Raw genomic sequence first — 17,499 nt, 5'->3', positions numbered from 1 at the left:
CGATATTTTTATTAAATATGTATGTGGTGAATTTTTCAAGTACTTTAGATGTTATATATTTACGTGAATAAAAAAGGTTTTTATATGTTTGTATTTTTTTATATCTTCAATATTGTTTGTATTTATATTTTGTGATATACGATTTTATTCGATAAAAAATTGTATCATAAATTAATTATGACATGACAACTGTATAAATTATTTCCTGTAAATGTAATTGTAATTTGATCCAAGGACAAGTGTGACTACGTAATCTTTTCATGTTAATTTTAGAATTATTCTAGAGGTCCCAAATTCATATTTAAAATAGATCTCAAATGTCATTTGTTATAAGCCGATTGGTTACTTAAGCCGATTGGTTACTGGTTTATTTAATAACAGTGGATGCTCCACATTTATATAAATTTTGTCAATAAAAATATTTCAAATTAAAAAGTCATCAATATTATAAGTTATATAAGCGTTTGGATAATTTTACTTATAATTCAGAAATCTTTTTACTTAAATAGATTAAAATAAATAATTTTTAAATATAATTATCTTAATTTTTATATTTTAAGTTAGATTAACATTTTAAAAATATTTTTTAAAACTAAAATTTATAAAAAATCGAAAAATAAAAATTAAGTTGAGAAAAAATATGTTCTTACTAACATTCAACTTTTCAGTTTATAAGTCGTAAAATTCGACTTAAAAGTTGGGTCGACAAACACTTGTTGATAAACTGTTACATGCTTATAAGTCGTTAAGCCAATTTATCAGATTTACCAAACAGTCCCATAATTATATTTGATTTTATAACAATAATATGTATTATATTTAGTTTTATAGTTATAATATATGAGTGAATTCATAAAACTACACTCGAATTCATAGTTATAGTTATATATTGATGAATATATACGTAAATAATTACTTGGTTCTATTCTTTTTGCGCTAAATACTTGGTCCTATTTAGGATAAAAAATGGCTTAGTTATATTTAATAACTATTAATAAAATATAAGGAGGTCTATTTAAAATTTTAATAAATGAGTTGAATAAAATATAATTTATAAATGAAATTATTTGATCATAAATTATAACTAACATTGAAATGAAAATATTATTTTAGTATAAATATTATTTTTTGATATCATATTATGACAAAATCATTTGGCATCTGGGGACTTGCTCTTACAAACCAAATATCACAATATCCGAAAACCTTGACAAAATTTGTAAGTTAAAAAAGAACTCAAACGCACTTATTTGAACAAAAAATATCACAAAATAATGAAATAATACCAAGCTATATTATCTAGAAAAATCTTACTATTCAAAACGAAATATTACGAAGATATATATTATCTAGAGAAATCTCATATACTCAAAATCTCCGAATATAGAACGATATCTCCTCGTTTATTATCAGTAATCCAACCAAAATACTATGAACCGATTTAAAATAAATCAAATTAAAATGATTATAATATCCACACAAAAATTAAAAAAAATAAAAAAAGTTTTCAAACACAAGCTACGTACGGCAAATGATCATAAGTCAACTAAAATCCGCGTTATTACCCCTTGCAAATTACAATCAAAGCCCATTTACAAACCATCCTATATTACCAACCCAAATTACTTTGGGTTGTAAGTATATGTATCTATATATTTAACTAACATGCGCCACCCCCACCACCACATCTCCACCACCACCACCACCATGGCAAGACACCCTTCTTCCAACCCTAACCCTAACCCTAACCCTTGTCAACACTCTTCTTCCAACATTGGTGACGTCATCATCCTAATCTTAGCTCTATTTTCAGGCACTTTCTTGATCTCATCTTACTTATCTTACATTTTTCACTCACTTTCTTTATTAATCCCTATAATTCTCCCTTCCCTTTATGCCCTTGACTTTTCTTTATCAATTTACTATCTTTCTTTCTCTCTTTTTTTTGTTTCTACTATTCTTGTGTTTCATCTTTGTTGTGGCTCAAGAAAGTGTAAGAGAGTGGGGTGTAAAGGGTTGAAAAGGGCTTTAGAGTTTGATTTGCAGCTGCAGAATGAGGAGTGTTTGAGATTGGATGGGAAGGGTGTGAGAGAAGTTGATTTGTTGCCTTGGAAAGGTGGGAAAGAGAGTAATCCTGATTATGAGTGTTTGAGAGGGGAGTTGAGGAAGATGGCTCCGCCTAATGGAAGGGCTGTCTTGATTTTCCGCGATAAGTGTGGGTGTCCTGTGGCTAAGCTTGAAGGGTGGAGTGTTAAACGCGGTCGGAAACATAACAAAAAGTGAGTTTCTTAATTGGATTGTGTTGTTTGATTGTCTTTTGATTGTTTTATGGATAAAGATTTGTGCTTTTTATGGTTTGGTGATTAAGAATTTAATCTTTTTATGTTATGTTGTGGAATGACTGTTATTGTGATCGCTTAATTATGTTAATTGAATGAATATCTAGGTTGTGATAGTGGAGTACTAATTGTAGTTGTTTATCATGGTAGTAGATTGGCGTTACGAAGCTTATACTGATTAATGGTGGTGCGGATTGTTGTTAAAAAGTAACTTCGTTTGTTATGTAATGGAACGAGTGCAGAATGGAGTAAATTGGAATTATGTTAATTGAATATGTAGGTTGTGATATTGGAGTACAAATTGGAATTGTCTGGTTTATCATGGTAGTGGATTGGAAATTACGAAGTTTATACTGATTAGGAGTAGTTTGCCTATGATAAGGATTAGTTGTAGGGTTAACTGTGTGAGTTCAGACCTTGTTGAATTGAACTTTAGGCTAGAAAATATATATTTTGTCGTATTAGTTAATAACAGAAAGTTGAATAGTCAGACACATGCCTTGAACCATAAAGAAGGGCTAAAATATATACTGTATCTTTTTTGTCGTATAATGTATAGTTAAGCGATGAGCAAGAAGCTCAGAAAAAGCAGGCTTTTTATTTTTTGTTGACTAGGCTGTTGACCAAGCCTTTTTTAAAGAAAACGAGTCATAGGAAAGCCCTAAAACCAAATGCAGCCAACATATACTTATGATACGAACCAAAAAGACATACAATACATGCATATATATACAATTATACACACAAACGATACAAGGCGGACGATTGGAAGAGAACGGTGACGGGATAGGATGAAGATTTCGTCTATCTACAGGATCCTGAAAATGATGATTTCTATTTTTATATCATTGAGAAGATCAGAACTAATTTATAGGGCTTGTTGTTGATTTTCTATCTTTATTTTGTTATTTTGTATTTGTGCCTGAGTTTAAATCTTTAAGATGTTGTATGACAACTAATTTGCTTAAAACATGTTCGATTTAATGTTATGCTCTTTCTTTTGAACTGTTGTGCTTTTATTCAAAAAAATGTGTGTGTCGCATTGCACTAATGCTCCAGGAGGCCTTTGCGCTTAAGTGCGTCGCGTTGCGCTAATGCTCCAGGAGGCCTTTGCGCTTAAGTGCACATATCACATTTAATAACACTGAATATACATAGACTATACATACATTTATACAAAGTGGACCCGGCAAATTGATCCATGGTGGGCCAAATTTTTCATGTACTCAAGTGTAGTGTAGTAACTCTCATATTCATTACCTATGCTCCTCTTACCTTACTGGACATTTTCATTATGATATTTAAATGGGTTATTTTAATGGTGCTAGCTACTATTTTTTGTATTTTATTGTTTAAATTAATTGTAGTCAAAGTCATGGGTAGCCCATATTTTTAAAAGCAATAGTTCTGATGTATATTTTACAAAAATTTGTTGAAATGTAAAGCATATATATGTAAATATGATATATTAATATTTATTTATTTGCATAAATATAAAATTTATACAGTTTATAGTCGATAAATAAAAAATACTCATAAATATGAATGATTTTTAGTTTTTTACTAATACTAAATACAATCTTAAATGTTAAGAAATAATTGCTATTAAGACTTAAAACGAAAACTTTGAATTCAATAAGGTAACTTTATGATGTGTACAGATCATACAATATGATTACTTAGATGCCATTACACCAGTTTTCAGTTTACAAAGTCGGTTGGCTTGTTAGCTTCCTGCTTCCAACTGATTAGTCTATAATTAAAGTGTGAATCTACACAGACCTTGTACTAGCATCTATATATCAGTGTTGTCTAAAATCTCAGGGTGGGCCAAGGGAGGTGCCGACCCTTTACCCGTCTGTCACTGTATATACACACATACATAGCAGTTTTAATCAATTTATTCATGCAAAAATACGTACACACAACTTCAATTAAACAGAGAATAAAAGCGAGAAGAATTTAAAAAAATGATATTGGCATTTTGCATGTTGTTGTTTAGGAATTTAGAAAAAATTCTTTTTTTTTTCATTTTAAAATTTGCACAAATCGACCGACCAGTCTCCCAAGTCAACCGACCATTCGAGATTTGCAAGTTAACCCTCTCAAAACAACTAGCCGATGACTAGTTGCAACTAGTCGAGTGCCGATTAATAGTACATAGTTATTGATATATTAGAGATGTTGCTATAAGAGATTAGTCCCTTCCTATAGTTATTTATGGTTTCTGATGGGATACTAGAATTCCACTATACTAGTAAATTACGCGCGTGCGGGGGGAAGGTGTCTGTAGTGACTATCAAATGTTGATATAATTGTAGATTGATACACATTTATGATATCAAATTAACTAGTTGTCAACTAGTTGATAATGTTAATTTTGTGATTGGGTTTTTAACAGTTGTTGACATGATAGTTTGAATTCTGGGTTTGTATATAGTATAGCACAGAGTTATTAAAGGCAAAAAGCGCAGCGAAGTGCGAGGGGTCTCCTATAGCATAGCTCCATGATCAAACTTGTAGTTGAAAATATTTTGTATTTTTATTTACATGTGTATTCATATTACAACCTTCATGTTTCCAGAGAAATATTAAAACTTAATAGTATCCTGCCTTGCTAGATGCATAACACATGTTACCACTTGAACAGTTTCAGTTAAATCGAAAGAAAAATCATAAATGATATATGGATATTTAAGATTGCATGTTATTTTAATTCTGGAGTGAAGTGTTTGTAATGGGATAATGTCCAAGTCCAAGAAAACAGGAAGCATTTATGATATTCTTTCAGCTACCCATGAGCCTACTAATTATTAGAATTCTGTTCATCACCCATGAGTCCCACCCAAATTACGTGGATGCACAATTTTTAAAGAATCTTATCTGAATATTGATTATTAATTCTGCCAAACAAATTTAAGTATCTTATCTGATTATTAATTCAGCTGAACAAATTTAAGTATGATCATAATACACATGGACACTTAATTATGCACTTTGTCTTCCAACTATGTACAAAATTACATATTGTAGCAAATACATAAACAACAGCTCAGAGAATTCTATTTACTTGCTTTAAAATAAAAGCTGAAGGAAAAATAAACTTTTGATAGTCATAATATTGTTTCATTTGATAAACTCGAAGACCACTAAATGTCTATATGAGGCATAAATAGGCACATAATTGTTATGGCAGCGACGCCATTGAACTAGTAGCATGTGTTGATGAACAACTTCTTAGGAACTTTCTACTTGGAGATGAAGGTGTTAGGAAACATAATAAATAGGATAATTATTAAATCAGTTACAAATCTGAATAATTAGTGTGCGAATCAGTTATGGATTTCAAAGGGAGGATTTGGTGGGAATAATAATATTTTAGCTTTAATTTAGGGATTGTGAGTAGAGGTTGAGGTTATAAATAGGGAAGCCATTTATATGTTTGGGGAAGGAAGAAATAAGATTGACTTATGTGTGTTTGTGGAGAGTGGGTGGTCTCTCGAATACCACCTAGTTGTGTGTGCGTGTGTTTATCAATAAAAGAATTCGTTTCTTTTTATATATATATATCCAAAGAGCGGGCCTGGACAGGTCCTAACAGTGGTATCAGAGCACCTCTGTTCTTGGGGCAACGACAAGTGCAAAACAAGTTGAAAATCGAATCGACGACTTCCAGGGAATTTTTTTTGTAAAGATGCAAGCAAAATTTTTGAAGTTGGATATTGAAAAGTTTCAAAATGACATTTCTTTCCTCAAAGAAGGTATGGTTGCCATACTTACAAAAATGGACAACTATAGTCGCAAGACTACTGGACCATCTCCGCCTGCTCGTGAAGATTCGCAAGACTTGGAACAGGCCAAGAAGTCGGTCCACGAAATTGAGGAGAATCTGAATGGAATACAAGCGAATGACAGAGAGCTTAAATCAGATTTTCAAAAAATTGACTTTGGAAAATTTCAAGAAGATGAAAAGGCTCGTCAGCAACCACCAATATTGGAGGTTTTAGGGCAGACTCCGTTAAATTCTAATAGCGGCAACAACAAAGAACAAGAGACTTGTTTGTTTGATGTCTCATCGCCTCCAAACTCATCTATGGACTCTTTATCACAAATACTTGAAATAGTCATATTCGAAGGCTTAAAACTTGAAGGTGGGTCGTTGAAGGCTGAAAGTTATTTTGACAATTATTTTGAATTAGTAAACCTCTCAACGCCAACTAAGAAGGTCTGGTCGGCTGTAGTATACTCTGTAGTATACTCGAGAAATGATCTTTTGTTCTTGGACTATTGCGGGAAATGTCAGCGGCCTTCTTGTAACTGGGAGGAATTTAGAAAATTATTGGCGGAGAGCCAGGGGTTCTCGATTAGAAAGAAAAGGAAAAAGAAAGAATGAAACTATTTTCTCATTTGAACCTTGAGGACAAGGTTCAAGTTTGGGCGGCCGGTAATGTTAGGAAACATAATAAATAGGATAATTATTAAATCAGTTACAAATCTGAATAATTAGTGTGCGAATCAGTTATGGATTTCAAAGGGAGGATTTGGTGGGAATAATAATATTTTAGCTTTAATTTAGGGATTGTGAGTAGAGGTTGAGGTTATAAATAGGGAAGCCATTTATATGTTTGGGGAAGGAAGAAATAAGATTGACTTATGTGTGTTTGTGGAGAGTGGGTGGTCTCTCGAATACCACCTAGTTGTGTGTGCGTGTGTTTATCAATAAAAGAATTCGTTTCTTTTTATATATATATATATCCAAAGAGCGGGCCTGGACAGGTCCTAACAGTGGTATCAGAGCACCTCTGTTCTTGGGGCAACGACAAGTGCAAAACAAGTTGAAAATCGAATCGACGACTTCCAGGGAATTTTTTTTGTAAAGATGCAAGCAAAATTTTTGAAGTTGGATATTGAAAAGTTTCAAAATGACATTTCTTTCCTCAAAGAAGGTATGGTTGCCATACTTACAAAAATGGACAACTATAGTCGCAAGACTACTGGACCATCTCCGCCTGCTCGTGAAGATTCGCAAGACTTGGAACAGGCCAAGAAGTCGGTCCACGAAATTGAGGAGAATCTGAATGGAATACAAGCGAATGACAGAGAGCTTAAATCAGATTTTCAAAAAATTGACTTTGGAAAATTTCAAGAAGATGAAAAGGCTCGTCAGCAACCACCAATATTGGAGGTTTTAGGGCAGACTCCGTTAAATTCTAATAGCGGCAACAACAAAGAACAAGAGACTTGTTTGTTTGATGTCTCATCGCCTCCAAACTCATCTATGGACTCTTTATCACAAATACTTGAAATAGTCATATTCGAAGGCTTAAAACTTGAAGGTGGGTCGTTGAAGGCTGAAAGTTATTTTGACAATTATTTTGAATTAGTAAACCTCTCAACGCCAACTAAGAAGGTCTGGTCGGCTGTAGTATACTCTGTAGTATACTCGAGAAATGATCTTTTGTTCTTGGACTATTGCGGGAAATGTCAGCGGCCTTCTTGTAACTGGGAGGAATTTAGAAAATTATTGGCGGAGAGCCAGGGGTTCTCGATTAGAAAGAAAAGGAAAAAGAAAGAATGAAACTATTTTCTCATTTGAACCTTGAGGACAAGGTTCAAGTTTGGGCGGCCGGTAATGTTAGGAAACATAATAAATAGGATAATTATTAAATCAGTTACAAATCTGAATAATTAGTGTGCGAATCAGTTATGGATTTCAAAGGGAGGATTTGGTGGGAATAATAATATTTTAGCTTTAATTTAGGGATTGTGAGTAGAGGTTGAGGTTATAAATAGGGAAGCCATTTATATGTTTGGGGAAGGAAGAAATAAGATTGACTTATGTGTGTTTGTGGAGAGTGGGTGGTCTCTCGAATACCACCTAGTTGTGTGTGCGTGTGTTTATCAATAAAAGAATTCGTTTCTTTTTATATATATATATATCCAAAGAGCGGGCCTGGACAGGTCCTAACAGTGGTATCAGAGCACCTCTGTTCTTGGGGCAACGACAAGTGCAAAACAAGTTGAAAATCGAATCGACGACTTCCAGGGAATTTTTTTTGTAAAGATGCAAGCAAAATTTTTGAAGTTGGATATTGAAAAGTTTCAAAATGACATTTCTTTCCTCAAAGAAGGTATGGTTGCCATACTTACAAAAATGGACAACTATAGTCGCAAGACTACTGGACCATCTCCGCCTGCTCGTGAAGATTCGCAAGACTTGGAACAGGCCAAGAAGTCGGTCCACGAAATTGAGGAGAATCTGAATGGAATACAAGCGAATGACAGAGAGCTTAAATCAGATTTTCAAAAAATTGACTTTGGAAAATTTCAAGAAGATGAAAAGGCTCGTCAGCAACCACCAATATTGGAGGTTTTAGGGCAGACTCCGTTAAATTCTAATAGCGGCAACAACAAAGAACAAGAGACTTGTTTGTTTGATGTCTCATCGCCTCCAAACTCATCTATGGACTCTTTATCACAAATACTTGAAATAGTCATATTCGAAGGCTTAAAACTTGAAGGTGGGTCGTTGAAGGCTGAAAGTTATTTTGACAATTATTTTGAATTAGTAAACCTCTCAACGCCAACTAAGAAGGTCTGGTCGGCTGTAGTATACTCTGTAGTATACTCGAGAAATGATCTTTTGTTCTTGGACTATTGCGGGAAATGTCAGCGGCCTTCTTGTAACTGGGAGGAATTTAGAAAATTATTGGCGGAGAGCCAGGGGTTCTCGATTAGAAAGAAAAGGAAAAAGAAAGAATGAAACTATTTTCTCATTTGAACCTTGAGGACAAGGTTCAAGTTTGGGCGGCCGGTAATGTTAGGAAACATAATAAATAGGATAATTATTAAATCAGTTACAAATCTGAATAATTAGTGTGCGAATCAGTTATGGATTTCAAAGGGAGGATTTGGTGGGAATAATAATATTTTAGCTTTAATTTAGGGATTGTGAGTAGAGGTTGAGGTTATAAATAGGGAAGCCATTTATATGTTTGGGGAAGGAAGAAATAAGATTGACTTATGTGTGTTTGTGGAGAGTGGGTGGTCTCTCGAATACCACCTAGTTGTGTGTGCGTGTGTTTATCAATAAAAGAATTCGTTTCTTTTTATATATATATATCCAAAGAGCGGGCCTGGACAGGTCCTAACAGAAGGTGACACCTTGGCAACAATAAGATAACTCTGATCTCAATCTTGCTAATTGATTAAAATAATATGTGGCATTTGGCTATGTTGCCAGCAAGAAGTGTCCAATATGGATACATGTCCAAGTTTTAGACTTGGCAATTTTTGAATATTTGCATGTCTCTGGTCCAATATGAAATGTTTGATTGTGAAGTGTCTCATATGAATACTTAAGGTGAACCAGTGAGGCAGGGTATCATAGTTATTTGAAATAACTTTTTAAGTAATGCATTTTTTTTTTATTTTTTTTTGCCTTTTCAATTGGCTGCCTATCGAATTAATTATATGGGCAACTTCATTAGACCTTAAACCTGTGGCTATATTAGATATATATATATATATATATATATATATATATTGAACCTATATGCGTCCTAATTGTCATTTTCTAATTGTTATCATAGTCTGTATGATTCCAATTGTAGTACTGTACTGCTTATTTTAACATCTTCCTTTTCCTTTTCCCCTCTTTTCTCTATTCTACTTTTCTCATATTGACTTTTGATTTCAATTTTGTAACTATTCATGCTGCCTCCCTTTCCCCCTGTCTTCATCCTTTACCTCACTTGTGAAATGCAGTCTAGCTATATCTGTGAACTAATGTCAAATTTCGCAGTGGCTGTATATTTTATACTGCATCTTTCTTCATCTTTGCAAACACCAGTCAGAGATAATTTTATCTGGATAGTGCAGGTCAACCTTTAAAATATACTTTTTCCTCTCCTCTTCAATTTGGTCCAACCTAAATGGTTAAAATCCTTTGTATATTGTTTTAATATTTTTTCTTAATCTGTGCTCACACTTTTAAGCTGAATAATTCAGCTAGTGTCATGTACCTTTGTGTGAATGGATAAACCTATTTTCCATTTTCAGTCTCCATTTCATGTAGATATATAAGAGCATACATGTAATTTCATACATGTGTGGGTGGACTTGGTTCTTCGGTCATGAAGCTAGCTTGGTGATACGATATTGTACGAAATTACCACTGTGACCAAATTGAAGGAACAAAATTTACATTTAAAGCTGTAATCTCACAAGTATAGTTATATTTTTATTTTTTTTCGATATAGGTAAGCCCTATTCTCATGTAAGGACAGAACAGTTGTCATACTTTCAGGTGAAATTGTTATAGTTGTTTGTACTAGTCACTTGGTTTTTCATATTCATGTGGCAGAAAATGTTGAGACAAAGGTGGTGTTTGGAAGTTAGCTTTTTAGCAACAAATTAGCTTTTTGAAACAAATTAGAGGTTTGACCAATTTTAAACCTCTAATATTAGTGTTTGGCGGTTAGCTTTTTTAAATAGCTTTCTGATCCCAAAAAGCTTATTTTGAAAAAGCTACTTAGAGGAGCTTTTTCAACAAATGTGTACAAAAGCTAATTGAAACAGCTATTAACCAAACAGTTCTGTTCAAAACAGTTAAATTCAAACTGCTAATCAAAACAACTTACTCAATCAGCCAGTCAAAACATCTAATTCAAACCGCTACAGCTAACCGCTAATTGCCAAACAGGGCCAAAGTAACTGTGAGTCTGTAACTAGCATTGGTTTAACAGTTTCAAGTATTATGATCGATAATGATGAAATTTTCTGGGTCTGCACTGAAGTAATTTAGTGCAATAGCATTTTTGCTTTTCGTGATCCCAATAAAACAATAATTTGCACATCTCTTGGTCAAAAGGATGGGCAAGTTTGGTGCTAGGTCTGACTTGCATACATATAAGGCAGCATTCCTGCTATGAAACTTCGTAAAGTATGTAAAATAGTACTAGACATCCATGTTCTCCATGTTCTCGGAAGAAGCTGTGATTGACTTGTCACTTAACATGATCTTTGAGGTTTTTCAGCCTTTTTCTTTGTTATAGTGCCTAGATTTAAATATTTTTTTGGGTTGAGTTTAACTTTTATCATTTGTTTCTTTTACAGAAGTATAATGTTCAATGGAGGCGACCATCGCTAACTGTCAACGATGGGTCGTCATATCTCATCTGCCGTCTTACCCCATGGTATGCCTGGTGTTTGAGGGAGGTGAGGACACAGCTCGATACGATGTTCATTTATTGAACCTTCTCAGAAGTTTGAAGACATTAATTTGTTTTCACTATTGTTCTGAAATTATATGATATACAAAGAAGAATCCAACAGAATAAGTAATCAGAGCAAAGATACACAAAAAGAACTGTACTTTGGTTTCATATTTTACATTAGTTTTAAATGGGAAAAGTGGCACTGCCTCAACTTTTCGTGACAGTGTTCACTCTTACTATGTTTTTTGCGATTATTTTATGCTTCAAAGTTTAGTTTAAAAACGTGAAAGTGGTCTAGAGAAGATCTTAATGCTATTCTGAAATGAGTGAGGAAGAGGTCATGTAGAGAAATAGTGTCAAGCTAAAAGGTGCACTAAGAACCAGTGGTATGAGTGATGATCAGTTAAATGTAAGATTGTTGTGGTAGTTCCTCTGCATGTTGCTCATGCAGATGAGCAATGGAACATGATTCTTGTACCAGTTTTTAACATATTAATAGCCAAATACAGGGTGGAATATGTCAAATGCTAGCGAGGCGTAATACATCCCAAATGTGCAAGCAGGGATGTGTAGTTACTTGGGGGAATTAAACAGGCCATCCTTTGATGATATGGGTGAAGTAACAAAAAAAGTGCCTCCTCGGACTCATTGATGGAGGTTTTTCAGTCTAAAGCAATTTTTAACCTTTTGTTGGCAAAAGAAAAACTGCAGTAATAGAGAGTGGATTAGGGCTGTCAAAACAATTCGAAAAATCCGATATCCGTCCGAAAAATTCGCATTCGTATCCAAGAAAAAGTGGATATTATCCGTATTCGAAATAAAGCGAATATTATACGTATCCGAATCCGGGATATTCGAATCTGAAATCAAATACATGTGCGATATTTATATTATATAAATATATAATTTAAAAATTTATTCTATTAGTTTATAGTGTGTGTATATGCATTAGATAATATATTAATACGAATTTTACATGATTATACACATATTTTATACATATATAAATATATCATTATATATAAATATATCATTTGAGTTTAATTGTAAAAAATCTTCTAAAATCATCGTCAATACGGTAGGGCTATCAAAAATATTCAAAAAATCTGATATCCGTCCGAAATATCTGCATTCGTATCCGAGAAAAAGCGGATAATATCCGTATCTGAAATAAAACGGATATTATCCGTATTCGAATCCGACGATTGCGATTGCGGATACGGATACGTATACGGATATTGGCATATCCGTATCCGAATTATCCGTTTGACATGGTTGTATTGCCTTCTAAATCCCTCATTCATGAAGGATAATTATTTGTGCGGAATAACAATTGTAAAGCTCCTAAGCTTCATCGCGAAGTGAATAGACTTTTAATTACTATTCCTATACTAGTTGATAACCCGTGCTTCGAACGGGCCAAAATCAAAATATCAATATTATATAATGATTATATAAATTAATTCTAAATTATAATTAAAATATATAATAAATAAAATTGTACAGCAATTTTTCTTTTGAAATTATATGTAGTTTTCATTAACTCAAATCTTTTTAGAACAACAAACATAACATTATTATGTTCTATTGTCCGAAAAGACAAAAAAATGGATTTAATTTTTATTATTTTAATAAAAAATAAAAATATTCTATAGAAAATAGATATATTGTAATTAAAATATGATTTCAACAATTTATATTTCGTTAAAAAAACAATATAGAACTCTACATGAAATAGAAATCCAAGAGTGAAACCAAAATACGGTGGCGTAATTTTACTAAGATGAAACTAAGTACGCTATATAGAAATAACTTAGACGGAAATAAAATTGTAATCATAATACAATTTGAACATATTTATTATTTTCTAGGGGTGAAACCAAAATACAGTGTCTATAATATCCAAATCATTTTATTAAAATGGAATTTCTCCAACATATTACAAAAATTCTAAATTAAAATATTCCAATTTAAACACACGAACTATTTACTTGGCCGTGATTTATATTTTTCGGAACCTATTTAGTTGGGCCAGTTTATAAACTTGTTTATTTTAAAATATAACTAAAAATAGGATTCAAATCTATAAAAATAATAAAAAACATGACTTCAAAAAAAGGGTAAAAATAATATATATATAGATTTATAAGTCATTTAAGAAACAAAAAAGAGAAAAATAATATACTTAAAATTATAACATAAATCATAAAAGGTGAAACTAATTTCGCAAAAAAAAATGTGAAACCAAAATACAACTTAAAAAGAGGTTTCGCTTATTAATAAAAGCCTATATTTCAAACCTATAAAAATAATAAAAAGACATGACTTCTAAAATTTAAAAAATGGGTAAAAATAATACACATGGAATTATATGTCATGTAGCAATCAAAAAAGACAAAAATAACACACTTAGAGTTATAACATTAATCATAAAATATAAAAATAAAAGGTGGTATCAAAAAATAAGTGAAACCAATGTACCACTTTAAAAGGGATTTTAAAAGGTGAAATCAAAGATGGTGGTACTAAAAATAAGTAAAATTAAGATATCACTTCAAAAAGAATTTCGTTTATTAATAAATGTAATTAATGACGGCTCAATGAAATTTGACCCATCATTTTCATCGACAAGCCGGATAGATGCGTGCATTTCATGGTTAGGGGGCAGACCATATAGGAACTGTAATTCCATTGCCGTAATTAACTATAGTTACATATAAATAAATAAATCTATCTATTATTATTATATTAATAATAGCCCAATATGGGGCAATATTGATGAGACATTTTATTATCTCAAAAATTATGAGACATTTTATTCTTTATAAAATGTCTCATTTACCCCTCTTTTCATAAAAAGTATAAAACTTGTTATTAAAGGAAATCGAATCCAGGTTTTCAAGTTACAATAGTAATCTACTTACCACTCTGCCACTTATTCACATGAGACTTTCACCCTGCATATAATATAAGTGCGTGTGATCGAGACTTATTGTTATCTCAAAATTTTGAGACATTTTATTATTCGTAAAATGTCTAATTACTCTTAAAAGTTAGTAAGACATAAAATTCAATTTTTTGATCATAAACTCTTTATATTTGATAAAAATACAATAATTTTTTATTAAAAAATTATAAGTTTTAAGTAATTATAAATGTGTTAATGAATACATAATTAAAATGTACATAGTATTATATTTTTAAAAAATATTTAAAAATAAATAAACATTCACGGGTATAAAGAGCCATTAAACTTCGGCTTATTTCGAATTCAAAATTAGTACTTCACATATTTTTTAAAAAATACTCGAAATTTAACAATGTGATCTAGCATAAAGTAATCGTCATTATCCAGTTTTATAGGTTCAAAATTACGATCTCGATAAAAGCATCTTACAAATACAACAAAATTTTTGTAAATGCTATCTATCTATATTATAGTTCCTGATCCCTGTTTTGAATAGTGTTTACTGTTTATGAATAGTAACTGCAAAATATTCAACTTCAGCCCTGTTTTTGCCATGTATTACGAGTGTTGTCACTGCCCTCTAGATAAGCTGATCTTGGTTTTTGTGCAGATGCTCTTTGCATGCTTAACCACCACATATTAATTTTAGACACTTACACACATATCTAGGGTATGTTCAATTCACTGTAATCAAATCATAATTGTCTTCGGCTCCTTTCTTTGGTAGTTGATTGGAGCTTATTTTGTTAGTTGGGTCGTTGTGTTTTCTTGCCGTCGTTGGTGATTGCTGCCGGAAGTTGCTTTGGTGTTCTTTTTTCCTTTGTTTTCGGTATTGCAAGCTTATGTTTCTTTTGTTTATACTTTTTTCTGCTTTCTGTTTAGCTTCTTTATGTATTTGGTTGTTTGCAGGTTTGGTATGGATGATGAGGAGGCTGGACATTTGTTTACTTCCGATGATATGATTGTTGGTGGTAAGAGGGGTCCGAGATTGAGGAAGCTTTCAAGGTTGATGACTGTGGGAGAGCTCAGAGACGTGTTAGGGTCGGGGATGATGGTTTTGGTTTGGGTTCTTCTGCGTTGTCTCTTGGGAGTGAGCTGTTTTTTCAGATTGTCTGTGTTTTCTTATGTTGTCTTTGTGTGCTTTGTTGTTGCGTATTTTGATCACACTGCTTTCTATTTATATTATGTTAGATGTCAGGGTTGTATTTGTATTTTTTTTATTGTGTTTATTTTGCTTGGTTGTTGTTGGTTCAACTTTTTTATTTCTTTATTGTGTTCTCTAACTTTTCTGGTTGTTTTGGTGGCCCATGGGAGGCTGTTTATTGTATTTAATGATTCCATGTGTTGGATTTATATCTTTTCTTGGTTTATATTCGTCTTGGGGATTATATCTTTTGTTGCCTTGATTGCGTGTTTTGCATTGGTAGCTGATGGCCTCCCTGTTGCTCGTGCTGTGTTAGGGCATGGATTGGTCAGTGATTCTATTGAATCTAATAGTTGTGAGGATGTTTCCTTGCAGCCTCTGTTGGGTAGAGGTGTGTTCTCGTGTCCTGGATTATTAAATCTAATAATTGGTTTATATTTTTCTTTGTGATTTATGTTTTATTTGTTGCGTTTGTTGCGTTTTTTCTTATAGTAAGTGTTGTGGGGTGTGTTTTCACGCCTCAGATTATTTGAACTACTAATTGACTTATATTTTTCTTTAATGTTTATATTATGTTTGTTGTATTTGTTGCGTTTTTTTATTTTAGAAGGTGGTGACCCTATTATTGTTCATGCTGCATTGGTTGATGAATTGATTGGTGATTCTATTGACTCTAATACTTATGAGGATGGTTCTTTGCTGCCTTTGCTGGGTAGAGGTGTGTTTTCACATCCTGGGTTAGGTCAGGTTGCGGGGGAAGGTACGAGAGCTCTATTATTATTTTGTGATTCATATACTCTGTGATTTGTTTAGTTATTTGTTATTTTTCTGATTTACTTCCTTGTGTTGTTAAATGTAGTTAAGGCATATTGACTTATTGTATGATGCCGTTGAATGTAGTAAATACAAATATACGCCGAAGGGTTCGTAGGGCTTTGGATTTTTGTGCTCCTTTAGATAGAAGGTCGTGTGATGTAGGACGGGTTTTAGGTATGGATTCTCTTTGGTTGTGTAATGCGGGACTGGAGATTGCCATGCTTTAATCTTATACAATTGTATGTATTATGTAGTTTCTGATTCAGGTATTGCTGCGCCTGTATTGGCTAACGGGATTGTAGGTGATGATATTGTCAGTCTACTTCCAGATAGCCCTGGTAAGAACGTGGTGTCGTTTTCTGGGTTAGCTGGGGGAGGAGGTCTTTGCAATTTATAATGTTTCGTATCTAAAATGCATTGCTATTTTTCTTTTCTTTATAATGTTGTTGTTGAGTATTCTGGCTTATTAGGTTTTTTATTAAAAAATATAGGTGGTGCTGATCAGCGTGATCAGCGTTGTAGGAATTTAAATATATCCAGATCATTGGATAGGAATGTTTCTGGTGTGCGGCAGGTTTTGAAACGTGCTCCTGAAGGGGATATTGGTTATTTGGATTAAAGGTTATTTGCAGGGAATGAACTTTCTTTCTCTGAGGATAGTAATGATTTTAATGAAGGTTGGGTTTTTGTTAGTGTGTATGGATTTGTAGTTTGGATGAGTAGTGTTTTGGTTTTTTGTGCTTATGTGTTTGTTGAGTATATGTTTTTGAAATGTAGGTGGCAATGTTGTTGATGACACATTGTGGAGTGATGGTTCTGAGTCTTCAGATTATGAGTCGTATGGTTCCGATGCAGGTGGTTACCTTTCTTTTTTAGGGTTGTTGATGTACTGTGATTATATTATTTATGTTCTTACATCTCAACTTAAATGTTGCAGATTGTAGTGATGTTTTGGGTGAGTACGGTGCTCTTTTTCTTGATGATGATGATAATGATGCGGATATGGATTCATTT

General features: G+C 32.7%; 2 protein-coding genes and 1 long non-coding RNA gene across 3 annotated transcripts; all 3 read left to right on the top strand.

The window, feature by feature from the left end:
- The first annotated feature begins 1,575 nt into the window (after positions 1 to 1,575).
- Positions 1,576 to 11,780, top strand: LOC141659209 (uncharacterized protein At5g19025-like). Its single transcript, XM_074465996.1, has 2 exons — positions 1,576 to 2,279; positions 11,457 to 11,780. The coding sequence occupies exons 1-2, from the start codon at positions 1,666 to 1,668 to the stop codon at positions 11,488 to 11,490; spliced, it is 648 nt and encodes a 215-aa protein (XP_074322097.1). The 5' UTR covers positions 1,576 to 1,665; the 3' UTR covers positions 11,491 to 11,780.
- Positions 2,294 to 11,243, top strand: LOC141659210 (uncharacterized). The gene is made up of 2 exons (XR_012549667.1): positions 2,294 to 5,603; positions 9,497 to 11,243. It is a non-coding gene; the product is annotated as an uncharacterized LOC141659210 (long non-coding RNA).
- Positions 11,500 to 17,492, top strand: LOC141661080 (uncharacterized). The gene is made up of 10 exons (XM_074468064.1): positions 11,500 to 11,536; positions 15,435 to 15,439; positions 15,504 to 15,615; positions 15,953 to 16,060; positions 16,277 to 16,429; positions 16,570 to 16,659; positions 16,740 to 16,823; positions 16,977 to 17,162; positions 17,263 to 17,340; positions 17,423 to 17,492. The coding sequence occupies exons 1-8, from the start codon at positions 11,500 to 11,502 to the stop codon at positions 17,102 to 17,104; spliced, it is 717 nt and encodes a 238-aa protein (XP_074324165.1). The 3' UTR covers positions 17,105 to 17,162; positions 17,263 to 17,340; positions 17,423 to 17,492.
- Positions 17,493 to 17,499: the final 7 nt, after the last annotated feature.

The sequence above is a fragment of the Apium graveolens genome, chromosome 5 (genome assembly GCF_009905375.1).
Source record: "Apium graveolens cultivar Ventura chromosome 5, ASM990537v1, whole genome shotgun sequence".
Taxonomy (NCBI): domain Eukaryota; kingdom Viridiplantae; phylum Streptophyta; class Magnoliopsida; order Apiales; family Apiaceae; genus Apium; species Apium graveolens.
This window is presented reverse-complemented; position numbering and strand designations above follow the sequence as displayed.